Source organism: Danio aesculapii, chromosome 21 (genome assembly GCF_903798145.1).
Source record: "Danio aesculapii chromosome 21, fDanAes4.1, whole genome shotgun sequence".
Lineage (NCBI taxonomy): Eukaryota > Metazoa > Chordata > Actinopteri > Cypriniformes > Danionidae > Danio > Danio aesculapii.
The window spans coordinates 32,816,778-32,842,206 of NC_079455.1; the positions used below are offsets into that span (position 1 = coordinate 32,816,778).

Here is a 25,429-nt window from a genome sequence, read left to right on the forward strand (position 1 = left end):
AGAGAGAGAAAGAAAGTGAGAGAGCAAGAGGAGGAGAGGGAGGAGAAGATACAGCACACGGGCGAACACTCAGGAGCATCATGGCACCAATTGGATTAAAGGCGGTCGTTGGCGAAAGTAAGATCATAATGCTACACCTCGGCTACTGTGGTATCATATTCAACCATATATGTACGTGCTGATTTGAGGTGCCTTCCCGTTGCATGTGTCAGAAGTGTTCGGTTCCCTCAGGATGCGGCTGGTTGTTTCCCTGCCATTGTGCTGAACGGGGAGGACATTACTCTCGGGATGTTGCGGATGCGCATTGTGCATCAGTGGAGCATGACGCGAATAGCCTTTATTCCATTTGCATTATGTTTAAATCATGTATTTAAGGCAGACTAGATATTAAAAACAGCTTGATGCGAGATCATAATCCAGCACAGGAACGCCCTTATTCGAGCGCCCTTACACGAGCGTTCGAGCGATAACGCAAGGCTCTGTCGACAGACCAAATGCGATTTTATATTATTCATCTCTGGTTTCCATTTACATGAGTAACGGCGTTAGAATTGCGGAGATGTTTGCATAACTCTGCCTTTTGCGTCCAAATAATTAGCTTATGCGTTCTGGCAAAGCCTCACCCCTGTGATTGATCACCAGTGCATTATATTCCATTGCGTAAAGCTCCAGCTGCTGAGCTGATCTGCCCAGGAAGTGCCCGTGCTTTTATCATGAATGCAGCTGCTTCATCTCCAGATGAGTCGTTAAATGGCGGAGTGCTTCACGTTGGGATGGATAGTGGAAAATGAGAGCACAAAATGCGCATCCCTCGGATGTGTATATCTGTCATGTGTAGCATAGCCTATATAGTGCATGACGTTTAATAGGCTGCAGATAGACCGAATCGATGGCGGTTGTAAGTGCTTTCGTTTAAGGGAATATTTTGCTTATTCAGCAGGATTTGTAATTGTGGGGAAATAGGCAATGAATGGTTGATAGGATGCAATATTATGGCATCAAGTCTCTGTTTTAGATATTGCAGGCCTTTAAAAAATAATCTAAACATTAATGCATGCCGTGGTTAAATGCCAATATATCTACTTGCGAAAAATGATCATATATTTAAATATTTGGTACATTTTTCTAATTTATACAAAATATATTTTGTAAAACAGTATAAATGTAAGTTTTAGTGTTATTCAAAACATACAAACAAAAGTATATCCTAAAAAAATGTGCGTAAAATTAATATTGGCAAATGTTTGGCTTAAAAAATGTTTTAAATAAACAGTGAAATATTTTTTGTCTTAATATACAATTTCATATTTGAAAAAAACAAAAAAACAAAAAAAAAAACATCCGCTTAAGTAAACGGAACAAAAACACTTTTAGCAATTTTGAAAATGAAATCAATATTTTATATTAATTCATTTCATATTTTAAAAAAGCACATTTTATTTAACTAAACTGGAGTTAAATGTGTTTTAACATTAATTATTATTGTTTAAAATTACCATTGATCATTGTCGTATGTAAAACTGCAAATCATTTAAAACTTACTTTTCATGTTATTATTCATTATATTTTAAGAAAACACGTTTTATTTAGGTAATCTGGATTAAAATATGTTTTATATATATGTATATGTACATATGTGTATACATATGTGTATACATACACACATATATATATATATATATATATATATATATATATATATATATATATATATATATATATATATATATATATATATATATATATATATATATATATATATATATATATAAAACAGAGCAAGGAAATGTTCACAGTATACCCTAACCTGCCTAGTTAAGCTAATTAACCTAGGGGGGTGGGGGCTAATAATTCTGACTTCAACTGTATATATAATATATCGATATTGCAATGTAGTTGAGATTATAGTTGACCAGATATTGTTAACAACATGGTAGAGTAATTTCAGATTTTAACCTTAGAACGAAAGTTTATTATTTGCATGTTTTTAAGACCTGATTGTAAAAATTTGAAGTACATTTAAACCATTTTGGCACAATAAATTAAATATTTGCAGCTTAAAGAATAATTGTACATTAATAAATATTTACTCAATTAAAACAATAGTGTTATTATTAATATAAATATTACTATTATAATACACTGATTATTTATTTCAGCTTCTGAATACTGTTTGACTCCCCAGAAAACCATACATCCTTGTTTCTTTGCATCTTTTCTGTTGCATTTAACTTTGCTTGTCAATTTCTAATTATATTTTATGCAGATATGCTCCCCTACAGAATCATCCAAATCGATCTAAAATTATAAATTCTTTACAAGCTATTTAGGTCATCTGCTGAAATTGCATTTATATCGCAGTGAATGAAAATAACGTCAGTTTTTTCTAATATCGTGTAGCTCTAATATATATATATATAACAGTTTAGTTGTTTTCTTAACAGATAAAAACATTTTATTTAGGCCAAATGGGGTGAAATATGGTCACCTTTGCGAAATAATAAACATTTTTAAAATTGCTAACTGCAAAAGCAAATATGCATAATAGTTCAAATGCGTTTGCATTGTTCAGTCTGAATGAAAGGGCCAAATGCTTGATCAATATTGACTGCAAGCTGATCATTAAAGTGCCGTGAACACCTGGCGCGGATTGGTTCGTGGAATGACAGATTGCTTTTTCCAGTAGTTTGATGTGTGTGTGTTGGTCTCACTATCTTCTCCAGAGACATGAGATTCAGCACACATACACATGAAGGGTCAGACACAGAGCAAACAGATAAGAGGACAAAACTGGCCTAATGCATTTACGTCTTCACTTAGACTGTGGCTGTTTTGCTTTTATGTTTAAAATATGCAGTGTGCACATATTGCAGGGTGTAGTGTAAGATGACAGCAGGAGTCGACATGGAAAGCATCTGTGTGAATGACTCATATTGTGTTTGTCTAAAGGGTCTTTCATAAGCATTAGTCTAGTTCTGAATGAACCAGTTCTTTTGTTAGCCTGCCGATTTGTTGATCCATTTTCTTCAATTGAGCTTATACTATGTCCTACTTACCACATTTAGCCAGATTACATTTAACAATGAGCTTTCAGGGATTCATATTTTCTTTTATTTCCCCGCAAATCTCTTTGTAGTGAGAATATTATCCTTTTATATTTCAAACAGAAGACAACTAAATGAATAATCTTTGATAATTGTATGATTATTTATAATGTTGTACATTTTAATAAAATACATTTTTGATATATAATAATAAATGGTGTTTATTAAATAGTTACATAAATAATTTTAGATATATTACAAAATCTGTATTCAAATTAGCGCTCACTTCCAATCTAATACACAGCAGAAGAATAGCAGGTTAAAAATAGCAGTTAATGATGATTAATTCCAGTGTGAAAACAAAACAGAGAGGTTAAATGAAGAGCAGGCTGGATTTAAGGGGCAGTAATGAAACTAGATCTTTACATGTTTAGAGAGCAGCGTGACCATACTCAAACAACAGTTAAAACATCCACTGGTTGCGATATTTATAATTTACAATTCTGTAATATTTGTCAATTTAACGATTTGTAAGCTGATATTATCGAATAGACACACACTTTGCTAAATAAACAAAAAAAATTGTGTCTTGACAGTCTAAAATCACTAAATGTAAGTCTATTAGAATGCAGTTATGATCTTATAATAAATGTTATGAATATCCCTGTGTGGTAATTTTTTAATGATAAGAAAGAGAGTGCCATGATATTCATTTGATACAACTGTTCAACAAACAAGAAGTTAAGATAGAGATATTGTAGAAATAACATTGTGTGTTTTTCTATTTGTAAACAAAGCTGAAGCAGAGCATTTTTGCATCTCAGAGGAAAACTGTGGTGTTTCGTTTATGCATGAATCAGTTTCGGAACAAATCATTTGAGCCAATGATTCACTGATCCGTTCAAAAAGGACTCACATAGTCATTTCTAAATGAATCAGCAGTCTTTAACAAAACATTTGAGCCAATGATACACAGTTCCATTTATAAAGAGTTGCATGCTCCATTTCTAAATGAATCAGCTGTCTTTAACAAATCATTTGAGCCAACGGTACAGTGATCCTTTCACAAAGAGTCACATAGTTTGTTTCTAAATGAATCAGCTGTCTTTAACAAAACATTTTATCCAATGATTCAGTGATCCATTCACCAAGACTCGTGGTCAGTTTCTTAATGAATCAGCTGTCTTTAAAATGATCCAACGTTTTAATGATTCATTCACGAAGACGTACACGGTCCATTTCTAATGGAATCAGCTGTCCTAAATCGTTCGAGCCAATGATTCAGTGATCCATTCACAAAGACTCACATGGTCAATCTCTAAATGAATCAGCAGTGTTCAACAAATCATTTGAGCCAATGAATTAATGATCCATTCAAAAAGAATTGTATAATCCTTTAGCCACAGTTAATCTTATTATTGTCATCAGTAAAACACACCTATATTTTTCTTTTAGACAAACAAAAAATCAATTATTCTATATATTTATTATCAAGAATCTCTAATGACAAAGCAAACCAAAAAACATTTAAAAAGAAAATATAATTTCAGTGTTTCTATTTTAAAATGTATGATTCAACATTATTTGTAAATTCTTTGTAATGATTAGTGAAATTCCCCAGTGATTTCTGAGTTAAAACACAGAGTTTCTACATACACAGAGAGATGTAGAGCAAGTATATTTACATGAAAAGAAAATCTAATATTTCTAATCCCAAAAACCAATTCTGGCAAGGCATGCAGTGCATTAAAGATGCCGTGGAATAAATCCCCCAGTCTATTAGCCTACTGTATGACAGCATGTCTTTCTCGGTGTCTGAAATGCAACACTAGCCTGTCATTATCCGTGATTGCGCTCGCCCTGACATTTTGTGTTGCATTAGCTTTGTGCAAGAGTGCACAGACCACGTAACATTTACAGTCTCTGCAGGCGCATGCAGAATCAACCGACAGGCCAAATGAATTATAGATTTCTGTTTAGATCAGCCACGAGCCTGCAATTGCTCATATATGGGTTTCCCTGGTTGTTAGCAATGCAACGAATTTGGAAATTCGATGTACAACAAAAGGTGAATAGAGTAAAATAAAGATTAAGAGTTGCAAACCTTTTTTGTATTACAAGCTTTCTAAAATGTTATATTTAAATATGAAATGATGTATTGATGAATTAAATATGTAGTGATTTGCATAAATTTCTAACCCCCCCCCTGTAAAAATTACAGTCAGATGTTTTTACATTAGGGGATTCTGGGAATTTCTTTATCAATCCATAATTTAGATACATAATATAGCCACAAAATAATAATAATCAATAATTAATAATAATAATAATAATAATAAATTGTCACCATTTTTTGTTGACTAAAATGTAGTATATAATCAAGGCAATTTATTTATGAAAAAATGTCTCTGTAAAAATCTTTCAGATAGCAGATATGAATTTATGGCTTAAAAAAACCTATTGTTTAGAGAAAATGGCTTTAAAATGATGTTTAGTAATTGAAATCCACAGTCACCAATTGATAAAATGCAACAAAAGTAACACTTAAAACTGTATTTTGGATACGTTTTCCATTAGACTGAAAAAACACTTCAATATCTCAAAATTGGCAGGTGCATAAAATGCTGTGTTTTTGTCTGTCTCGTCTTAGAGAATAAAGATAATGTTTAGTTCAGGCTTTCTGCTGACTCTCTTTGAATATATAATCCACAATCTCCCCCGTTCAGTCGGGTTTTATGGCTTTCCTATTAAAACGAGCTTGAGCAAAAAGCTCCGGGGAAAGATAAATCAGACTTCAGAATCAAAGCTGCCGACCTGCTGAGACAGACAGACACACTGCTAAAATCAGCTACTATACAGTATAAAACATACAGTAAAATATAAAACACAAGGTAAAGAATTCTGTAGAAGGATTAACATTTACATTGTGATTCAAATGGTAATAATATCAAACAAACAAAAAAGTGTGTTTTTTAATAATTAATTAGCCTATATTTAGGTAAATGTTAAATTAAAACTTATATTTACAATAAAGTAATGATATAGGTACATATATATTGCATTTCATTTTCCTTCCACTTAGTCCCTTTATTCGTCAGCGTTTGCCACAGCGGAATGAACCACCAACTTATCCAGCAACTTATCTTACATTCACACACACACACACACACTAGGGCCAATTTCATTCATTCATTAATTTTCTTTTTGGCTTAGTCCCTTTATTAAAAAGGGGTCGCCACAGCGGAATGAACTGCCAACTTATCCAGCATATGTTTTACGCAGCGGATGCCCTTCCAGCAGCAACTTAACACCAGGAAACACCCATACACTCTTACATTCACACACATACACTAGGGCCAATTTAGTTTACCCAATTCACCTATCTCCGGAGCACCCAGAGGAAACCCACACGAACATGCAAACTCCACACAGAAACGCCAATTGGCCCAGCCGGGACTCGAACCAGCAACCTTCTTGGTCTGAGGCGACAGTGCTAACCACTGAGCCACCGTGTCGCCCCATATATATTGCATATTAAATATAAATACAAATGAACAAATTAAATATTAGTTACATCTATAACTAAAAATAAAATTGAGTACATTAAATATCGAATAAATTTAGTTCTAACTGAAAAAACGACATATTTTTTAAACAATATGCTCAACAATACAGTGCAAAAATCTAAAGGAATAAAAAAGATATATAACAAATAACAATATATTACAAATCTAATCTTTAACAAATAACATCATTTATTTATTTTTCATTTATTTAAACAATAGTATTTGATTTAAAATTATTTAATTATTGTTATCAAAATGAATTATTATTCAAATTAATTCAACTTTAATCACCAATAAAATAAAACCAAAATGCACAATAAATGCAAAATTACTCTGGATTTTGAGGTAATTAGTATAATTAGTTAAATGTAAACGTGTATTTAGAATGAAATAATTATATAGATATTGTGTATTAAATATAAATACAAATAAACAAATGATATATTAGCCACATATACAACTAAATAAAAATTTAGTACATTAAATGGGAAATATATTTTACATATTGTAAAAAAAATATGAAAAAATTTAGTTTAAACTGAAAAGGCCGAGTGCTTTAGTGTCCCACCAGTGACGATATACAGCAACATCGCACTGCTACGAGTGTGATATTGCGTTTATACAACAGTTCGACGACATAATCATGTATATAAAAAAAGAAAATCAAACACGGAAAGTCTAAAAAATCCTTTTGTAAGTGGAACTACTTTCTTCCGCCATTCCTTCACATCTGAAGCTGATGTCAGATCAGCAGAAACCATTGCTATTTTACTAATGCCACTTTAGAGCTAGTGTTTGAATGATTCTCTAGCGTAATGTCTAAAGTGCTGACAAAACAGGTGATTTTGCTCACATTTAAGATTAAGATTAAGATTAAGGTTGAACGGCATAAATCAGTCTACAGAGATTTCTCCCTACAATATTACAGTCTATTACAGTCTACAATATTTCTCTGTTGTAATCAGGATATCACAATAATTAACCCCCAAAAAAGCAGCACAATCACTACTTTTGTTGCTGTTGATTGCTGTTGCTTGTGATAAGAAAAAATGTTTAACACATGCGGGCATTTCTTCTTTCTTTCTGCCAACACAACACACATTCTTCATATGCAAGTCCCATCTCATTCAATACACTACAATTATAAGGTATAAATACAGCACTACAACATACAAAAGAAAGAGATCGACTTAGAATATCACTTACCTGTTAAATAATGACTTGATCAGCTGTAAATAGAAATTGCGCTGTTTTATGGCTTATTATGTGGTCCGGTCGCCATCTTGTGGATGGACAACCGTCTATGGTCTGCTCAATGACAGGCTGGCTAATGTCTCTCAGAAATGAAAAATATTTTAAAATAGGCACTATAAATAAACTGTATAGCTGCAATCTAAACAACTATATTCTCGACAAAAAAAGCCTTAAAAGTACTTAATGTTGCCCAACAGCAGCTAGGAGGCTGGACGAGTGCTGTTACTGGCAGAATATCACATAGCTATCAGCCATACAGATTCAAGAACCACACAGAAATGTTGTGTATATATAATATCTATAACTAATATCCTATATATAACAAATCTAATCTTTAACAAATAACAAAATGTATTCATTTCTAATTTATTTAGACTATATAGTATAGTATAGAATTATTTATTATTATTATTATTATTATTATTATTATTATTATTACAATGGGCGACGTAATGGCGCAGTAGGTAGTGCTGTCGCCTCACAGCAAGAAGGTCGCTGGTTTGAGCCTCGGCTGGGTCAGGTGGCGTTTTTGTGTGGAGTTTGCATGTTCTCCCTGTATTCGCGTGGGTTTCCTCCGGGTGCTCTGGTTTCCCCCACAGTTCAAAGACATGCAGTACAGGTGAATTGGGAAGGCTAAATCATACCTGGCAACACTCCCGTTTTTCCCAGGAGTCTCCCGTATTTTAGACCCATCTCCCGCTCACCTCCCGTAATGTTCTATCTCCGGGAAAACTACCGGAATTACCACCCCCCCTCCCGCAACTTAGCTTTTTGGTTCAGTCCCTGTGCGCACCAACGCGCAACCATCTTCATACCTGCTCCACAGTTAGCGCATACCTTCACCCCCGCTCTTCAGTTCGCGCACACCCCCGGATAAAATCTCTCGGATTTTAAGATCCGAATATTGGCAGGTATGGGCTAATGGGCTATATTGTCCGTAGTGTATGAGTGTGAGTGACTATGTATGTGTGTCTCCCAGAGATGGGTTGTGGCTGGAAGGGCATCCGCTGCGTAAAGCATGTGCTGGATAAGTTGGCGGTTCATTCCGCTGTGGCGACCCTGGATTAATAAAGGGACTAAGCCGAAAACAAAATTAATGAATGTATGAATTATTAAAATGTATTAATTAATTTTAGACAGTTTATTCCACTGTGGCAAAGAAATAAGTGTTTAAGTGAGCAATTTAGTTTTGATCACCAATAAAATAAAACAAAAATACAAAACAAATTCATATAATATCTAATATATCCACTATCATTAACCATAACATGAATACTACACATTAGCTTATCTGAACTGGCCAGATTTGCAATATTAGGCTTGGCATTAAGACCGATGGATGTATCGTGTCTTTTCAGCATCACTACACTCTGCATTCATTGAACGGGTGTGTAAGTGACTCAGCAAGCTGAAATTCTATACCAGCAGGATAGGGAGTGTGTGTGTGTGAGTGAGTGAGTGTGTGTCCTTGGACCCTGTGACGTATGTTAGGGTTTAGCAGAGCATCTTCTGTCCGTTATACAAGGACATTATTGGATAGTCACCTTCTCAGGGGCATTACATGGCACTATATGCACTGCAGTGTAGACAACAACACTATATAGCCTTTATATAATAATACACGACTCCTCAAGATCAAATAAATGATTCAGTTTCTGTTTGCTGTCCTACACAGAAGATATTAATAGTCAACCGCTCAGTAATAAAAGAAAAGCATCAAGGTCAATCATGCAACCAAGACTAAACAGAAAAATGTAGACTTTAAAATAAGACAGTCTTTATATAAAAATGGAAGTAAATTCAGCAGGATAGGGAAAATCGTAGACTGTCTCTTTAAGGTAAATGGCCGTAGCAATCCTGAGAGGCTGAGCATAAAAGTGGGTCATGAATAGAGAGTGCCCTCAGGGAGCCTGCGAATATGGAGGGTTAAATCTGCAGCGGGGAGTGTATATACTGTTGTTTTGCTTTGAACAATAGCATTGATGATTTTCCTAAACTCTTTTTCATATCTCAGTAATAGGGCTGCACAATATATTGTTTCAGCATCAATATTGCGATGAGTACATCCGCAATAGTCAGATCGCACGATTTGCAGTGTCAAGTTGGGATTATAATTAACTCTCTACCGCACGCATTATGATATATCTATAAAAAAAATATTTGACTGTTTTTCTTTTCTTAAAATGGCTTAACTTGAATTGTTGTAAATTTTTTAAGGTACTTTATGATATGTTGCCATATGGCAACAACGTCCAACAGTGGACCTAACCTAAACATTTCTAATATAGAACTTTCCTTATAAATAATAATTTTGTTGTTTGTATTATGAGCTTTAACACAGAACCTATTAATGACACCTTATGCATACTTTCCAACAACTCATATTCCAACTCTTTTCACTCATTCCATTCTTTTTTGCTGAATATTATTAAAAACAAACCTAATATTGTATTATCATGTATACAACATACAGTAAATATAAATATTTTCTGCAGTAAATATTATAACAAATAAATAACAAGTCTAGTATATCCAGATGTATCAGAATAATGTAGCTACTAGCTAACAATGTTTATATATTATACTGTACTACACCTGTCTGCCTCTGAGCTAACGTCCCTGAACTGTCTCTATCAAATGTCCAATCTGCATCATTCTCATGGTCACTAAAACCCATCTCATCCTCACTTTCATCTGCAGGAAGAGCCAGTTCTGTCCTTTTCTTCTTTCACTTACCATAGAACATGGTTGTGCTCGCTAATACACTGTTCCCTGTATTTATATCTATTCAAAAGTAGTATTGCCATTATAATGCAAATGCCATTAACACATGACTAATCAACATTATATTACTAGCTTTCATGTTGTTATTGTTACAACTTAAAAGTTCACAGCTGACCTTGCTAGCTAGCTAACCCATTGCAATATTGCATGTTCCACTATTGTACAGGGTTGCCATTTGGCAACACATACATTTGATCGATTTACAAAAAACTAATTTGATTTTAAAAAAAAATTGAGTGGTGAATATGTAATCAAAACTTACTGGAGGTGATGTTTCAGATTTTTGGGGGGATCTGACATAATTTGATCCTTTGTTTTTATTGACGTCTACATTTGCATTTAGCACTACTATACAATAAACGCCAGTCTGTCAGAAATCGCGCCACATAAAAACACTGCATATCATGTGACTTAACCAAAGCAAATCATTGCTACACTAAGGTCTTCTCTTTCCAACAACAAAAAAATTCATGTTGGTCTTAAAGAAACAGTGGCAGGGAAATGAACATAAGTATCATGTTGCCATATGGTTACACCGTGCAGTAGAGGGTTAACTAAAACACAGTTCATTACGCATTATTTGTGGTGTCATTGTGAATTTGAACCATGATAGTGTAAAAGATTTCTACCTGGGTGTATTTTTAAGGCCTGCAACTGTAAGATTTAAAGCAAGTTTAAACCATTTGGGAAATTATTACATTTCAAATTATTTATATTATAAGTTTGCTGCTTCGACAAAGATTAATTGTTAAATTATTTCAAAAATAAAGACTATACAGTGTTATTTTAAATTTGATAATTGAAGTTTTGTCCCTCAATATTGTTAGATTCTACCAAATACCATAAAGCACTGTTTACTTCATTTTTATTTTTGTCCTGTTGTTTTTATCTGTGCTTTAATTTCTTTATAATTTTTTGTATACTTTATGCAGGCGCACTCCTCTACAAAATCATCCCAATCAATGTAAATTTATGAATTATTTCCAAACAGTTACTTGTCATATTATGAAATTATACAGGAGTCAGAAATTGAGATTGTTTCATCATATAGGTACCTGGGTGAATATTTGAACAACAAGCTCGATTGGTCTGACAATACAATTCAGGTGTATAGTATGATCAGAGCCGCATTCATTAAGACAACTGAGGTCCTTTGGTGTGTGTCAGACACTGTTAAAACTTTTTATGATTCTGTGGTGTCTTCTGTGATCCTGTTTGCTGTAACCTGCTTGGGAGGGGGACTGTTGGAGAAGGAGAAAAACAAATTAAATAAGCTTATAAAAAGGGCAGGTTCTGTTGTGGGGTGTGCACTACCCACTATAGAAGAGATTTCACATGATCGAATGCTGGCAGATTTGTCAGTATGATGAACCATGATAACCATCCCCTTTTTGATTGTCCAAGCGTATGAAAGTTCTTTTAGTGCAAGATTAATTCAGCCTCGGTGTTACAGAGAAAGATACTGGAAGTCATTTTTACAACAGTGATCAGATTGTATAACCAAAGTCATACTAAATCAATTGTGCTGAACTGAAATCGTTATTAGATATGGACAAGTGTTTACTCGTTGTTTTTGGAACTAAGGTGTGCAGAATGAATGTAATTTTATTATTGTTTTTATATATATGTAACTTATTTGATCTTCTTTTAGTATGGAGAGCTCTGCTGTGATGTAAATTTCCCTTTGGGGATTAATAAAGTCAAACCAACAAACAAACAAATTATATTCATAACGTCATATATACTGCAGGAATATCGCAATGTAGATTTTTTTTGCCAATATTGTGCAGCCCTACTCAGTATAAACAGTATTGCACCGAACTGATTGGTTTTTAAGTCGAGGGGTCAGTCTTTCGGACTAAATAGGAAGAAGGATTCAAAGTAATATATAGCTTCGTTTTACCAAAATGGCTACTATTATCGCGACAGCTTGTGCTTAATTAAGATATCTACATTAAGGTTAAATATGAAGAGTGAAGATCTGGAGTGAGATGAGACACTCAGGAGGGAGCTTCGGTGTTTAAGATAAGGAGCGGGAGACTTAAACAGAGATATGTGGAATTGAGTATCTTTTCAGATATTTCAGTATCGATATGTATCAAAATATAGATATTTGGTTAACACTAGCATAGTTCTCCAAACATTCGGTTTGAATTTAGTCAAATTATCATGTTATGATAATGACAAGCTCTTCAAAGCTGCTAAACTGGAGGTCTTTGCTGGTTCAGATAGTCTGGCTTTTATTGGATGTGTTTACGCTTGGATATCTTTAATGGCTACTGAAATGCTGGTCAAAGATTGTAATATGAATTTAAAATGTGGGCTTACTCAGTATAAACTATGTTTTAATAGAAGTGAAACACAATAATTACATGTAGTTTGATTTGTACTTAAGTTTAAATAATAGTACAGATAAAATAAAAAAAAAAGTCAAATTTCACGAAAAATCTACTCAAATACAATGACTTTCCACACCTTCAGATGAGGAATACTATTGTGAACAATAGATGGTCATTGGAAAATACTTGCTTCAGCCTACATTTATGTGAAGTGAAGTTTATTTATAAACTAATTTCAAGTGGATCACATGCTTATGATTGCTTGCGGCGGGTCACGCATTATCCAATTTATGATTCACCAATCAGACGATTCCTAAGCCACAATAAATTCCCTAAGTTCCATATAACAGCCATCTTCGTTTTGAAGAATCCCCCCTTCCACCCCTATTCCTCCTCCTTTTCTAGATGGGTGACACGGTAGCCCAGTGGTGAGCACTGTTGCCTCACAGCAAGAACGTCACTGGTTCTAGTCCTTACCAAGCCATCCAACGTTTCTGTGCGGAGTTTACACGTTCTCTGCGCGCTCACGTGGGTTTCTCCCGGGTTCCCCTATTTCCTTCCACAGTCCAAAACCATGCAACTTAAGATAATTGACTAATCCAAATCGGCATCATAGACATGCTCCTATAAGTAGTTATCTATCTCTTCATTAGCTACTACAGTAGGGGAGTTCTCGAGATCTACCTGAGCTCAAACTCCCCTCTCGCCTTGCAAACGGAAGGGAGCTCTCAGGGCTTGAGGATCTTATGAGCTCAGGGGTCTCTCCCAGGACAGCATGCCAAATAAGCTTTATAAGTGTGAACTCTTGAAACTGAAATATGTGCTTAAACATCATGCGTTTGACTGCAGATTCTAGGTAAAACGAATGCAATGGGGCAACAACAGCTTTTGTTCCTTTTCACGCCAAAGACATCTACAGGGATATATTATCGATTAGCTTTGTGGCCAGTTTGCTCGTTAGCTCACTTTGTACAGTACTTTTTGTAGTACTTGTGATGACACTTTTATTTTATGTTTGATTTTGAACACTACTGGCCAAGTTTAGGGAAGGGTTTAGGTCAGTGGTTCTATAGCTGTATACAACAAAGACGTGTATTTGAAATGTAGACCATAACATGTCCAATTAACATATTTCAGATTCACAGAAATGCAAGCAGCGCCCTCCAGGGATTTTGTCATCTGAAACGTGCAACAAAACTAACCAGAAGCAACATATTTTACGTTTTACAAATACGTAGGCTGAGGCACGTATTTTATTGTTATACGTTAAAGCAATTTCCCAGAGATGGGTTGCGGCTGAAAGGGCATCTGCTGCGTAAAACATGTGCTGGATAAGTTGGCGGTTCATTCTGCTGTGGTGACCCCGGATTAATAAAGGGACTAAGCCGAAAAGAAAATGAATGAATGAACATTAAAGCAATTTACAAAGAAATAACTAAACATTTCATGACAGCAGAAGTAGTTTAAATAAAAAAGAAGTAACAATAGATGAAAAAAACACATATAAGATTTTCAAAGAATAAGCGAAGGTTCCTTACTTATCAGTTCCAAATATGTCCAAATACGTAGTAACAGGTGCCCAGCTGCCCACCTTTCAATAAATATTTCCAGTTTCACTTGAAGATGAGCAGTCATATATTCCATTCTGTCTATGAATTCTGTTTTTTCTATCCACTGAGGTATTGATGGAGAGTGTGGTTTCATGCTATTGATTGTTATATTTTTATTGCACTTAATATATGTAGTATATATCTCTTTATTTTATTATATACTAATGAATGTATTTTCATTAAGCTTTGGCTGGTTGTAAGCCATATTTAGAATGCTTACTGCACATTCACAGTTCCACTGAAGTCAAAGAAAATCGCTTTACTATGTTACCTGGATGGGAAAAGACTTCTATATACTTAATGTAAAAACAAAGACAAAATCAAAACCTAATATATTTGAAGTTTGAAACGGCTTGCCAGTGCAGTGGAGATCAGCGGCACAAGTGAATTTCACTCCCATGGCCCCAAAATATGAACTAGTGACCTAGAGATTGGGTCTTTAGAATCATAGAAAAGATTTAAGGGTGTGATTGTAAGAGTAAACTCAACTCCCTTGCTAAATGTGCTAATTCCAATCCCAGTAGAAATGGAGGATTTAAGGATTTACACTGCTGCAGTGACCCAAATGGTACTAGTTTTAGTCAGGTTGAGTATAATGATTACTAGTAAGAACTGTGGCATCCCACTCAGAGCAGCATGAGTAGATGGGCTACATTGGTGTTGTGACCCACATGGGAGACAGGTAACAGTGGTGAGTTTAATAGAGGTCAGTTAATAAGAACTGTGTGGGTGAACCTAAAGAGGCACAGTGTCGACTGATGCTGGAGGCTATGGTCTTTAGCATCCTTGGTGCCAGAAACAATAGTTTTTGCTTGAAACTGGGCGAACAGGTATTAAACTGGTGCCATGACCCGGATGAGAGTGAGCTTTAGTAAATGTTGTATTTGTAAACCTTACTCCCCTGGCCTCAAAATGTGCACTAGTAACTGATGTAGAACTGACTTATTATCGGGTATGAATACATAAGTTTGGTTCAGGGGTTCTGCCGTCTTTGATGCAGATAATATCACTCAAAAAATGACTTTTGCTGCTTGTTCAAACTACTTATTTAAAATGAGTTGAAATAACAATTTTCAAGTTTTTTGGGACAACATAATTGTTTTATCTTCAATCCACCTAAATTTGTAAAAACTATTAAGCTAACTTAATGGATTTGTTTTGGGACAACGTTATCTCATGGCAATTCGTAACTTTTTAATGCAGTGGCTAATTTGTATCTCATTGTAATCTCATTCATACAATTTAGTACGATTTGTTCATTCCCAATGACGGTTGGGCTTAGGTGTGGGGTTTGGTGCCACACCTCTTTTGTACGACTGAACTCGTGCAATTTAGCCACTAAACTGATAAAATATAAAATAGTTACGTTTCCTCGTTAGATCAGGCTGGTTATGGAGACTTAAGAAGCTTGATTTCATGGTAACCGCAGAGTCCTTTGCATTTTATCATATGAAGAAAACCATTTTGGATTTGTATTTTAAAAGGATAGTTCACCTAAAATTGAAAATGTACTCACCATTTGCACAAAAGAAAATATTTTGAAGACTGAAAACCTGTAACCATAGACTTCCACAGTAGAAAAAACAAGTACTATGAAAGTGAATGGTTACTGCTTTCCAGCTTTCTTCAAAATTAATTTGTTAGTTTAACAGAGGAAAGGTTTGAAACAAGGGTGAGTAAATGATTTAAATGTAAAAATTTTCAACTACACATTTAATGCACATTAATGTAATATTTTGATTGGATTATAAATATCTTGCTTTAAAAGTCACCTTCTTATCCAGTCGATTTGTCCAAAATCAGTTAAACCAAAACACGTCGAACTGAGAAAAATCAGCACTAAAGCTATCCAGCCTGCAGTCACAAATATTTGATAGACTCCAGAACACTGTATTACCCAATGTGAGGAGGAAAAGAAATAGCTGCAGTCTCTCTGTATATACGTACAGTACAGTATGATTTAATCCAATAGATTTCTGCTGCACTGCAAGTGTTCATCTCCTGCAGATCAGCGAGGAAGCAAAATCAATACACGAAGTCGCTGACTGATGAAGCTGTGGTTTTATATATAATAATGCTTTAATTGCATAATGGACAGATTTTGAGCCTTGGATGAGGCTGTTTGACATTCGTTTTGTCCTTCTCTGCATTTGCACTTGCTGCAGTGACCGCTATTGGTACAGTGAAATGGTTTTTACCTCAGTCCTGGAGGCTGATCATGGGCAGACGTGAACTCAGGCCAATGAGGGTTATGTTGAAGTCACGTGACTGGATGAAGTGTCCTCTGGAGATGGCTGAGAACGGCGTGACCCAGTGTGTACCTCTGACAGGGAGTGCGCTTGCTGTTAGATTCAGTCATAGTAGTAGTAGAGGAAAAAATAAAGACCTAAAAAACATTAAGAGCAGTTATCTAACATTAGTAAATATTAAATATATCTAGATTAGAATATCATAAGCAGTCTATGACATGTGTAAATCTTTGTTAGGATTCATTTTGTTTATAAATTAAATTAAATGTGAATTAAGTACACAATGCGAACCTAAATGTTAATTTAATATTATTTATATGCCAGGTAATATATTGATCTAATATTTTCACTTTTAATTAAATTTTTGTTTTATTTTTGTGCTTTTGACGTTTTAAAAAACTGTAATAGCTTCAGTAATATATAAACATTTAATAAATAATCTAATCTAATAAAACATGTAAGTATTTATTTAGATAATTTTCTTTACTAACTACACAACTCAAAACCTTAGTGTTAAATCACAGTGTTAATTTAATAATTCTTATTATTAGTATGATCTACACTCACTGGCCACTTTATTAGGCACACCTTACAAGTACCGGGTTAGACCCCCTCTTGCCTTCAAAACTGCCTTAATCCTTGGTGCAATAGATTCATCAAGGTACTGGAAATATTCCTCAAAGATTTTGGTCCATATTGACATTATAGTATCATGCAGATGCTGCAGATTTGTCGGCTGCACATCCATGATGCACATTCCAAAGGTGCTCTATTGGATTGAGATCTGGTAACTGTGGAGGCCATTTGAGTACAGTGAACTCATTCAAGAAACCAGTCTGAGATGATTCGCGCTTTATGACTTGGCGTGTTATCCTGCTGGAAGTAAACATCAGAAGATGGGTATACTGTGGTCATAAGCTGGTAGGCTGTGGCTTTGATACGATGCTCAAATGGTATTAATGGGCTCAAAGTGTGCCAAGAATATATATCCTCCACACCATTACACCACCATCAGCCTGAATAGTTGATACAAGACAGTATGGATCCATGCTTTCATGTTGTTGACGCTAAATTCTGACCCTACCATCCGAATGTTGCAGCAGAACGTGAGACTTATCAGACCAGGCAACGGCTTTTCCAATCTTCTACTGTCCAATTTTGGTGAGCTTCAAAGTCACTTAAATCACCTTTCTTCCCTGTTCTGATGCTCAGTTTGAACCACAGCAGATCGTCTTGACCTTGCCTACATGCATTGAGTTGCTGCCATGTGATTGGCTGATTAGCAGTTGGACAGGTGTACCTAATAAAGTGGCCGATGAGTGTATATGCTATGGTAACATTAAGTAATATTTTGAAATATCTTTTGGTTTTGGTAAATGGAGAAATTATTTTCTAAACTCAACAGGTCAGAAATTTGTCAAATATATTTTCTCTGACACATATAGTTCAATCCCTTTGCTCTCAGTTTGATTAGCTTTGGCCCTCATTCACATAAATTGCCATTGGAATCAATGCTAAAATCTCCAGTCAGCTAAACGGCTAATCTCTTAACATCCACTAAAACACATCCTGTTTTTAAACACCCATAATCCATCTGGATTCAGGATTTAAGTGATTTCATCCACAGAGGAGCTTAACTCTGAATCACCAATGTCAAAACCACAAAATCACCCTGAGCGCCTTCATACTGACACTGCAGCCAGATGGCTAGCGTTGCAATCATGCTAATATTGGCCTCAACAAACAAACATGGTCTCCTCCGCCCTATCCCTGCATGATAGGATTACTTACATCACAGTGAATAACAGAGATCAGCAGACAGAGATCTAATGTAGATTCAATTCACTTGGCAATGTTAGCTTAACATTGTCTTGGTGTATAGCACAATCTAGGCATCAGAACGGAGGAAGATTTTGGAGATACGCAGATTCAGTTTGCTGCCATATTGAATGCTGTCTCTGCCTTGTCCTTGCAGTCTCATATCTGATAGAGACAAATACACTTTACAGGGAATAATGCTGATAAGAATGAGATAATACGCTTCTCTTAAATAAATATTACAGTTTTTATTTTTATGTGAAACATTAGCATAACACCTCATTAGCTTAAGATAATGAGGGGAAATTAAATAAACACAATAGGTTTAATAAAACATACAGTAAGTAAAAGAAATGCAGTTGACATTGTCATAATTGCAACTTTTATTCTCAGTTATTTTATATTGCATCTTACAAATACTTTTCTTTCTTCTTCATCTCAATCTCTGACTTAATAGTTCAAAATTGACTTTTTTAAATTGTAAGTATGACTTTATATACCTACAGTATATATAAGGATCTCACAAGTTTGCCCTGTTTAAAATTGTACTAGTTTTTGTATTTAACATTGGAACATGCTATTGTTAGTTTTATTTTCTCATAATAGCTACTTTTATTATTTGTCTTTTGTATCTCACCGTTTTGCATTTTGCCCTCATAATTGTGACTTACAATTTATTTTTTTCCATATAATTGTGGCATTCTGTTGCACAATATTCTACTTTTTTACGTAAATGGCACTTCTATTCCATGCATCTCAGATATTAGATTTTTGACTGTTAAATCTGGACATTTTTCCTCATAACTACACATTTTTTGTGTCAAAATGTGGCATTGCAGTTGATGCCCTTATAATTTTTACTTTATAGCTCACAAATTACATCATTTTCCTTCTCAGAATTGTGATATATCCCTCCTTTTCCAGTTTTTCCACCTTTTTTTTTTTCATAAATGTGACTTTACATCTCAGAACAGGTTTTTTTGGTCTTAGACTTTAGATTTTGTTCTTGTAATTCTTTTAGAATTTATCTCTTTATTGTTATATTCCAAAATTACTGCTTTTTCTCATAACTTTAACATTTATTGATAAAACATTATTTTGATGGTCTATTTGAGTATTAGTAGACTATCTGCTTAATATCTGTTGATACTGCTCCTTCAACAGACATTTAACTGACTATAAGAATCTTTGCAGGTACATGTAAACTTACACCCATCCTAACCCCAACCCTAACCCCAACCAAACAGTCTACTTATAATCTAATGAGAATTAGTTGGCATGTACAGCAGATGCAATGTATCTTAATTCAACAAACGGACCATCAAAATAAAGTGTGACCCATTTATTTACTTATGTAACATATATTTTTAACTATTGTAACTTATATTTTTGTAACTGTGGCTTTACATGTTCGTTTGACATTATATATCACAAATTACTATTAATTGTGATGTTTTGCGGCAACACAGTGGCTCAGTGGTTAGCACTGTCATCTCACAGCAAGAAGGTCCCTGGTTTGAGTCCTGGGCTAGTTGGCATTTCTGTGTGGAGTTTGCATGTTTTCACCCGTGTTCGTGTGGGTTTCCTCGGGGTGCTCCGGTTTCCCCTACAATTCAAAGACAGTTGAATTGAATAAACTAATTGGCTGTAGTGTATGTGTGTGCACGTAGGAGTTTATGGGTGTTTCCCAGTGCTGGGTTGCAGCTGGTAAGGCATCTGCTGTGTAAAACGTATGCTGCATAAGTTGGCGGTTCATTCCGCTGTGGCGACCCCTGATGAATAAAGGGACTAAGCCGAAAAGAAAATGAATGAATGAATGAATCTCACGACTTACATTTTCCCCTCTCAGAATTGTGACATCCCTCATTTTCAATTTCTTCACCTTTTTTTTCATAAATGCGACTTTACATCTCAGAATGTTTTTTTCTGCTTAGACATTAGATTTTTTCTTGTAGTTCTTTTAGAATTTTTCTTTTTATTATGGTGGCTTGAAAAGCCAGCATACTGTTATCTATCTTAAACTTATTATTCTTCTTCTTCTTCTTCTTCTTCTTCTTCTTCTTATTCTTCTGAGACTAATTTCTAAGTGTATCTCCTCCTAGGCCTTTCAAGCTACATACTTCAAACTTTCGTCAAACCTTCAAACTGGTCTGACTCGGGTTGCTATATCTTTTCTAACTGATCCGACCTTGGGTTTTCCGAAAAACGACCCAGAAAAATCCCAAAAGTCCCATTGACTTAACATTGGGTCAAACTTTGTGAGCTCATAACTCTGCATCAGACTGTCCTACAGACTTCTAACTGGACTCATTTAACTCAGTCTAGCCAGCAGCCAATAACTGATGACTTTTTAACTTACTAGCCACTCCCTAGCAACCACTTACAGCACCCTAGCAACTGTCCCGTAGACTTCCATTGTAAAAGACTCCCATTTACTTAACATTGGATCAACCTTTGTGAGCTCATAAATCTGCATCAGACTGTCCTACAGACTAGAGTCTGGTCTCATTCAACTCAGTCTAGCCAGCAGCCAATCACTGATTACCTTTAAACTTACTAGCCACTCCCTAGCAACCAATTTCAGCACCCTAGCAACTGTCCCAGAGACTGTGACTAGCTATTCTAACACATGCTAACAGTTTTAACATCCTACTGACATGCTAATCTTGCTAGAAAGGTGCTAGCAACACGATAGTGACATGCTAGTCATGCTAGTAACATGCTAATTCATGCTAGAAACATGCTAGTAACATGCTAATTCATGCTAGAAACATGCTAGTAACATACTAATTCATGCTAGTAACATGCTAATTCATGCTAGAAACATGCTAGTAACATGCTAATTCATGCTAGAATCATGCTAACAACATGCTAATTCATGCTAGAAACATGCTAGTAACATGCTAATTCATGCTAGAAACAATCTAGTAACATGCTAGAATCATGCTAGTAACATGCTAATTCATGCTAGAATCATGCTAATAACATGCTAATTCATGCTAGAATCATGCTAGTAACATGCTAATTTATGCTAGAATCATGCTAGTAACATGCTAATTCATGTTAGAATCATGCTAATTCATGCTAGAATCATGCTAATAACATGCTAGAAACATGCTAACAACATGCTAATTCATGCTAGAATCATGCTAATAACATGCTAATTCATGCTAGAAACATGCTAATTCATGCTAGAATCATGCTAATAACATGCTAAATCATGCTAGAAACATGCTAGTAACATGCTAATTCATGCTAGAAACATGCTAGTAACATGCTAATTCATGCTAGAAACATGCTAGTAACATGCTAATTCATGCTAGAATCATGCTAACAACATGCTAATTCATGCTAGAAACATGCTAGTAACATGCTAATTCATGCTAGAAACAATCTAGTAACATGCTAGAATCATGCTAGTAACATGCTAATTCATGCTAGAATCATGCTAATAACATGCTAATTCATGCTAGAATCATGCTAGTAACATGCTAATTTATGCTAGAATCATGCTAGTAACATGCTAATTCATGTTAGAATCATGCTAATTCATGCTAGAATCATGCTAATAACATGCTAGAAACATGCTAACAACATGCTAATTCATGCTAGAATCATGCTAATAACATGCTAATTCATGCTAGAAACATGCTAATTCATGCTAGAATCATGCTAATAACATGCTAAATCATGCTAGAAACATGCTAGTAACATGCTAATTCATGCTAGAAACATGCTAGTAACATGCTAATTCATGCTAGAATCATGCTAGTAACATGCTAATTCATGCTAGAAACATGCTAGTAACATGCTAACTCATGCTAGAAACATGCTAGTAACATGCTAATTCATGCTAGAATCATGCTAATTCATGCTAGAAACATGCTAGTAACATGCTAATTCATGCTAGAATCATGCTAGTTACATGCTAATTTATGTTAGAATCATGCTAGTTACTTGCTAATTTATGCTAGTAACAGGCTAATTCAGACTTGGCTTTTCAAGCCACCATAAAGTTTGTCCTCAAACTTTAATATCTAGTTATTATTATGTTCCAAAATAGCTGCTTTTTTTTGGTATATTTAACTATCGTAACTTTTATTTTTTTGTAGTTTTGGCTTTATTTGTTAGTTTGAGATTATGTACAGTATCACAAATTACTATGAATTGTGATGTTTTGCTATAATTTGAGACTATATTTGAGACAAACAGCAAAAAGCTCAGCTAAAAAGAGAGAGAGAGGAAGAGTACAAATAAAAAAATAAAGAGTGACCTTATCCATTTTAGCAGAGGACCAGCGGGCAGAGTCAGGCTCAGGTGTGACGGGCACAGAAACTGGCAAAAACACAAAAACACGCACGCACGCACGCACGCACGCACGCACGCACGCACGCACACACACACACACACACACACACACACACGACAGAGCTAGAAGCTTTGCACGGCATTGAAGCAGGTGTGTATGATGATAAAGAGAGTGATAGAGAGAGATGAACACTGTGTCATTACTCATACCTTCATATCTGTGGGCGTGTGCCTTATTTATGTGTCCTACACATCGGTAGCTGTTAACATAATTCATTAAAAACATATAAGCTGCTTTATGGGGCATGACAGTGATGCAGTGGGTAGCACGATCACCTCACAGCAAAAATGTCGCTGGTTCGAGTCTCGATTGGGTCAATTGGCATTTCTGTGTGGAGTTTGCATGTTCTCCCCGTGTTGGTGTGGGTTTCTTTCTGGTGCTCCGGTTTTCCCCACAGTCCAAAGACATGCGCTGTAGGAGAATTGAATAAGCTAAATTGCCCGTAGTGTATGTGTGTGAATGCAAGAGTGTATGGGTGTTTCCCGGAGTTGGGTTGTGGCTGGAAGGGCATCCGCTGCGTAAAACATATGCTGGATAAGTTCCGCTGTGGCAACCCCTGATTAATAAAGGGACTAAGTTGAAAAGAGAATGAATGAATGAATGAATGAATGAATGAATGAATGAATGAATGAATAATGCTGCTTTCTGGCTAATTTAACAGGGTTTTACTGTGTTTGATGCAAACAAAAATAGCTGTGCACTTTAAATACAAATAATTATCCCTTCTTTCATAAAACTAGCTTTGATATAAAATAAATAATGATATATTTAGAAATCTTAAGAAGTATTTCATCACAGTACTGTTTTAACGTATTTTTAATCAAATAAATGTCACCATGTTTTAAGAAGATTTAACAAATCTTACAAATCTTCAAATAGTGTAGATGCTACTTACAGTTTTGGAGTAAAAATGGGTAAATAGTGTCATATATTTACATAACACTTAAACTGAACATATGATATTGTTTTATGCTAAAGTGCATAGTTATAACAGACAGAATAATAACTACAAATAATTTTAAAGAGCCGCTATTATGCATTTAAAAAGGTCATATTTTGATTTTGGGGGTCTCCAACAACAGGCTGAAATGCATGCCAGTTCAAAAAATACTTTCATTGTCTTATAAAACGCAATTATCTTTAACTAATCATCCCAATGATGATTTGTTCAGCAATTAATTTGTTCCCAAACCCCTCCTTAGCACGATGCTGATTGGTCTGATGACCCAGTCTGTTGCGATAGATTGACTGCGTTCATTGTGAGACAGAGAGAATCGCCCACCATGGCTTATCAACATTGTTAAAGTAGTCAGAGTGCAGAGTGTATGTGTGTGCGAAATGCAGGAGTGCATTAAAGCAATGCACACGTGGAGGAACAGCTGACGGTGGCCATAGCAACGACAAATGGCAGAGGATTGCGATCTCACAGTTACATTCAAATCCATAAACAAAGCGGCACGCGTCGTGTTTTCAACATGGTTTTAGACGCGATATGAGAATATAAAGAGTTAACCAGATACAGTACAAGCTGTGTGGACCAGTTACAAGTAACAAAACATAATTAAATACATAATTTGCAAGCTAGAGAAAGCAAGGAGGCATTTTAATCGCACTTAAGTTACTTACACTTTTGAAATGGAGGAAGAAACTGATCCATGAACTGTGTACTGTAAAGTTCGTGTCAAGCTCTGACAAAGACCCATACATCAATAGTCTTTTCTGGTCCTTCCTTTAACAAACGGCCGATGAATCCGTGTAGATTATCCGTAAGCGTGTAGATTGCTGAAGCATTCATCAGAAAAATGACAGGAACACAGCACAAGCCTGGGGCTATAATGCTGAGGTATTTTTGCAAAAATAAACTTTCCTTCACACTTTAGAGCACATCGTCGTCACGACATTATTCAACCGGGAACTGCTACAGTGTTTGTCGTCTTCTTCTTTCTACAGTGTTTGTGTGTGGGGGTTTCAATTTTTCCGGGTTTGCGTGCAACAAATGGGCGAGGCTTGAGTTTTGTATCGCCGTCACGGCTAAAGACTTGTTACAGCGGCGTTTCATTTGAACCAGTCTAAGTCGACTCTTTTATAGATGAATCAATAGTTTTAAATTCGGCACACTTTCAGATTTAAGCCTTAGCTGGATATTTCACTTCACTTAGTGCTGTGTTACACACTGCATGGAAAATCATTTTCAAAAACCCATAATAGGGGCTCTTTAAATACACTGTAAATTTGTGATATCACAGGTATGTATATAATGCTAATCCCAGATGTTTAATAAATGTTCTCTTTTTCTGCAGAGATTATGAATGATGTCATCAAGAAGGTGAAGAAGAAGGGAGAATGGAAGGTAAGACAAACACATTCACACAAACACACATTCACAACATCACACT

At 35.2% G+C, this 25,429-nt stretch overlaps 1 protein-coding gene across 2 annotated transcripts in view; it reads left to right on the forward strand.

Annotated features, from left to right (window-relative positions):
* stxbp1a (syntaxin binding protein 1a) overlaps positions 1-25,429 on the forward strand; it is a 58,823-nt gene continuing 33,394 nt past the window's right edge. For both annotated transcript variants that reach the window (XM_056446129.1, XM_056446128.1), the window contains exons 1-2: positions 1-117; positions 25,334-25,383. In XM_056446129.1, coding sequence (XP_056302104.1) covers positions 81-117; positions 25,334-25,383 — 87 coding nt within the window. In that variant the 5' untranslated portion in view covers positions 1-80. The remainder of the gene's footprint in view (positions 118-25,333; positions 25,384-25,429) is intronic.